This window comes from Verticillium dahliae, genomic scaffold, assembly GCF_000150675.1.
Source record: "Verticillium dahliae VdLs.17 supercont1.1 genomic scaffold, whole genome shotgun sequence".
NCBI lineage: Eukaryota > Fungi > Ascomycota > Sordariomycetes > Glomerellales > Plectosphaerellaceae > Verticillium > Verticillium dahliae.
This window is the reverse complement of record NW_009276921.1, coordinates 442,776-445,682: the sequence shown is the minus strand read 5'-3', so window position 1 is coordinate 445,682 and position 2,907 is coordinate 442,776. Positions and strand designations below refer to the sequence as shown.

The window sequence follows — 2,907 nt, the reverse complement described above, 5'->3', positions numbered from 1 at the left end:
CGATCGATGGGCATCATCCCACAAATATGATTTATGTTTTCTACCCGCCTCCTGCCCATTTCTGAGCGTCGAGCGATTCTAAGCTGTATATAGTGAGCAGTCATCATGGACTACATCCAGGCGAGTCATCTGGGAATATGTGCACAATGAGAATGCCAAGGGTCATGATCCAGGTGTTGCCAGCTCCCATACAACGGGGACCCGGTCAGCCTTCGCGCCCCAGTCTCTCTCTACCCGGTGCATTTGGTGATGTTTCCCACAGGGATTGGAGGTGTTTGATATCATGCCAACAGCCGAGAACCAGTGGCTGCACCTGCCCCTGATCACCAAGCTCCGCAAGAGCCTGCAACGAGATCTTCCCCGTTGCCGAGTACGCCTACACCACCATCCCCACCTACCCCAGCGCCAGATCGGCTTCATGGTCTGCTGCAAGGACGCCAACCGCAACGTCCGCGAGCCCCTGCGCAAGTGGTCCGCCGAGGAGGAGGAGAAGCTCTGCAAGTACTACAACGCCGACATTCACAAGGCTGCCTTTGTCCTGCCCAACTTTGCCAAGAAGGCCCTCCAATAAATGACTTCTTCAGCGGGGGCCGGGGCAGCGGGGGCCGGGGGACGCAATAGAAGCGATATAGTGGTCGTTTTTTATAATGAAAAGGAAAAGCGACACATGATCAGAGCGCCAAGGATATCAAAAAGGGGGTTGAGCTGTCACGGCCAGTCAGCAAGCAGAAACGACGTAATAAGAGAGAAATAAATAAAAAGGTGTCACGAGCTCGTGGTGTCCATAATTAAATCTCCATTGCGGCATTGGGAGTGAGAAACCCTTTTTTCGAGAGCGGTGGATTTCATGCAGACAGATGAAAGATCAAAAGTGGACGTCATGGAGAAGAACAGAGTGTGACGCATCTTTGAGGTCTCGCTTACGTGACGTGATGGTTCAATTTTTTTTATGGCGCAATTGCTTTGGCAGGTCGGTGTGGACGCCGAAAATGTGTCGCTCACACTATTGGAAACTCGCCCAATTGAAAAGAGACAGGACAAGCTCACCGAGAACGAGGCGGTTGCCATAGCTTGTCATATCTCAAGATGGTGCGTCCCCCTTTTATTTCCCTGTTTTCACTCGGCGAGCACCGGATTGGTGGCGGAAGCTGAATACGACAGGTCCACGCCGATGCCTCCAACTTCGCCAAGGGCGTAACCAAGGTGGAAGCGTACGAGCAGGTCCTCCTCCACGCCGAAGGTCTTTTCCACGAACAGCGAAACTGGGTAAGCAGCAGCAGCAGCTGAACACCCCTCGTGCCAAGATGACAGACAAACTGACGTATCATCACAGGTCTGGTAAGTACCTACTCTCTCTCTCTGTGACCTTTATGTGAGGGACACACCCTGCCCGACCCGTCCCGTCGTCCCCCAAAAGGCCCCGCCCCAGTCCTGACTCGTCCCCCTTTTCTCTTTAGCAACCTCTCCAACGCGGCCTCCCTCCTCTGGCACGCGCTGCACTCCCTCGCTGCGCCGAGCAACGCCGTCAACTGGGCGGGCTTCTACGTCCTGGACCCGCTGGCACCGGGCCAGCTCATCCTCGGCCCGTTCCAGGGCAAGGTGGCGTGTCAGACGATCCGGTTCGGGCGCGGCGTGTGCGGCGCCGCGGCGGCGACGGCCGAGACGCAGCTCGTGCGGGACGTCGACGCGTTCCCGGGCCACATTGCCTGCGACGGCGACAGCAAGAGCGAGATTGTCGTGCCCATTGTTGCCCAGGGGGGCAAGGTCGTGGCCATTATCGACATTGACTGCGCTGTGCTCGACGGCTTCGACGAGGTCGACCAGCAGTGGCTCGAGAAGCTGGCGGCGTTGCTGGCTGAGGGTTGTGACTGGTGATGAGGGCTGGGACTGGTTCTGTCGCTTTTGGCTGGGTTCTCTGAGCCGCGTCATGGCGGGAATACGGTGCATGTTACTCTGATATAGATGGTGTGCCGAGCTAGGGAGCCATCTTAAGCAGGCCTGAAGAGAGCACTTTTTTCTTATGTTTGTTTCTTGCTTGAGTTATCCCGCCTCGCCTCCGTGTCACATCGCCGCCCAAGCTAACACAAAGCAGTGCTTCGTTGTGAGAGCCTACATTCCTCCATGTACGTCAGAATAGTAATGCTGCATAGACGGCAGGTGTTCAGGATAACGAGCCAAATCAGAAAGGCCCAACAACACCGTATTGTCTAGTTGAACGCAAGACCTGTGCGCACTAGTTGGTGTTGTATTGCCATCTTGAAAATGACTTTCTCGAGGATATGTGCAGTAGGGAAAATAGTATGCCACATTCTTACAGCTCGTTGCTCCTATGCTGCCTCACAGGCTGGTCCCCTCACCATGAATAGTTCTATTGGCAAACGACTTGAACATTGCACACCTCGAACGCATGGTGCTTTTCCCCTTGACCACAAATTGCGTTTCTGCGTGATGTGGTCGGGTTCCTACGTGCACGCCTTAAGGCTTGAGATTGGATTGTTCTCGGTCTGACTGGGACAAGGGCCAGACAGAACCCATCCTCTGGAGAGATGGACAGTCCTGACACTCAGGAAACTTCATTAAATGCCCTGTCAAGATGGATGTAGAGTACGTTGCCAGTCTTCGGTCTTCGATATTTCTCTATACGTTGCGACGGTCCACAGGTTAAGCCTGAAATTACCTCTGAGCCTCTGAGCCTCTGAGGCGTGAGTTCTCTGATTTCAGCCAAAAGCTGGTGAATCATATGGTAGACGCTTACAGAAGACCGTCTCTAGCATCTCCCACGTCGTGGACCATGTATATAGGTCATCGTCATCAAGAAGATCCTATATACTCTTCTGAATAGGGGTGTCTTTCGGGCGTTAGTCGTGGTGAAGGTTGTAGTGGGCGCTTCAGTTTGACAGCAAACCC

The 2,907-nt window shown here is 54.1% G+C and overlaps 2 protein-coding genes across 2 annotated transcripts; both read left to right on the top strand.

Moving 5' to 3' along the window:
• Positions 1-283: 283 nt before the first annotated feature.
• Positions 284-571, top strand: VDAG_00131 (spermidine synthase; the record flags this gene model as incomplete). The annotated part of the gene is made up of 1 exon (XM_009651508.1): positions 284-571. One exon carries the CDS (start codon positions 284-286, stop codon positions 569-571), a length of 288 nt encoding a protein of 95 aa, XP_009649803.1.
• A 309-nt stretch (positions 572-880) lies between these two features.
• VDAG_00130 (yebR) lies at positions 881-1,875 on the top strand (the record flags this gene model as incomplete). The annotated part of the gene is made up of 5 exons (XM_009651507.1): positions 881-895; positions 1,037-1,060; positions 1,162-1,266; positions 1,344-1,372; positions 1,458-1,875. The coding sequence occupies 5 exons, from the start codon at positions 881-883 to the stop codon at positions 1,873-1,875; spliced, it is 591 nt and encodes a 196-aa protein (XP_009649802.1).
• Between the last annotated feature and the right edge of the window lie 1,032 nt (positions 1,876-2,907).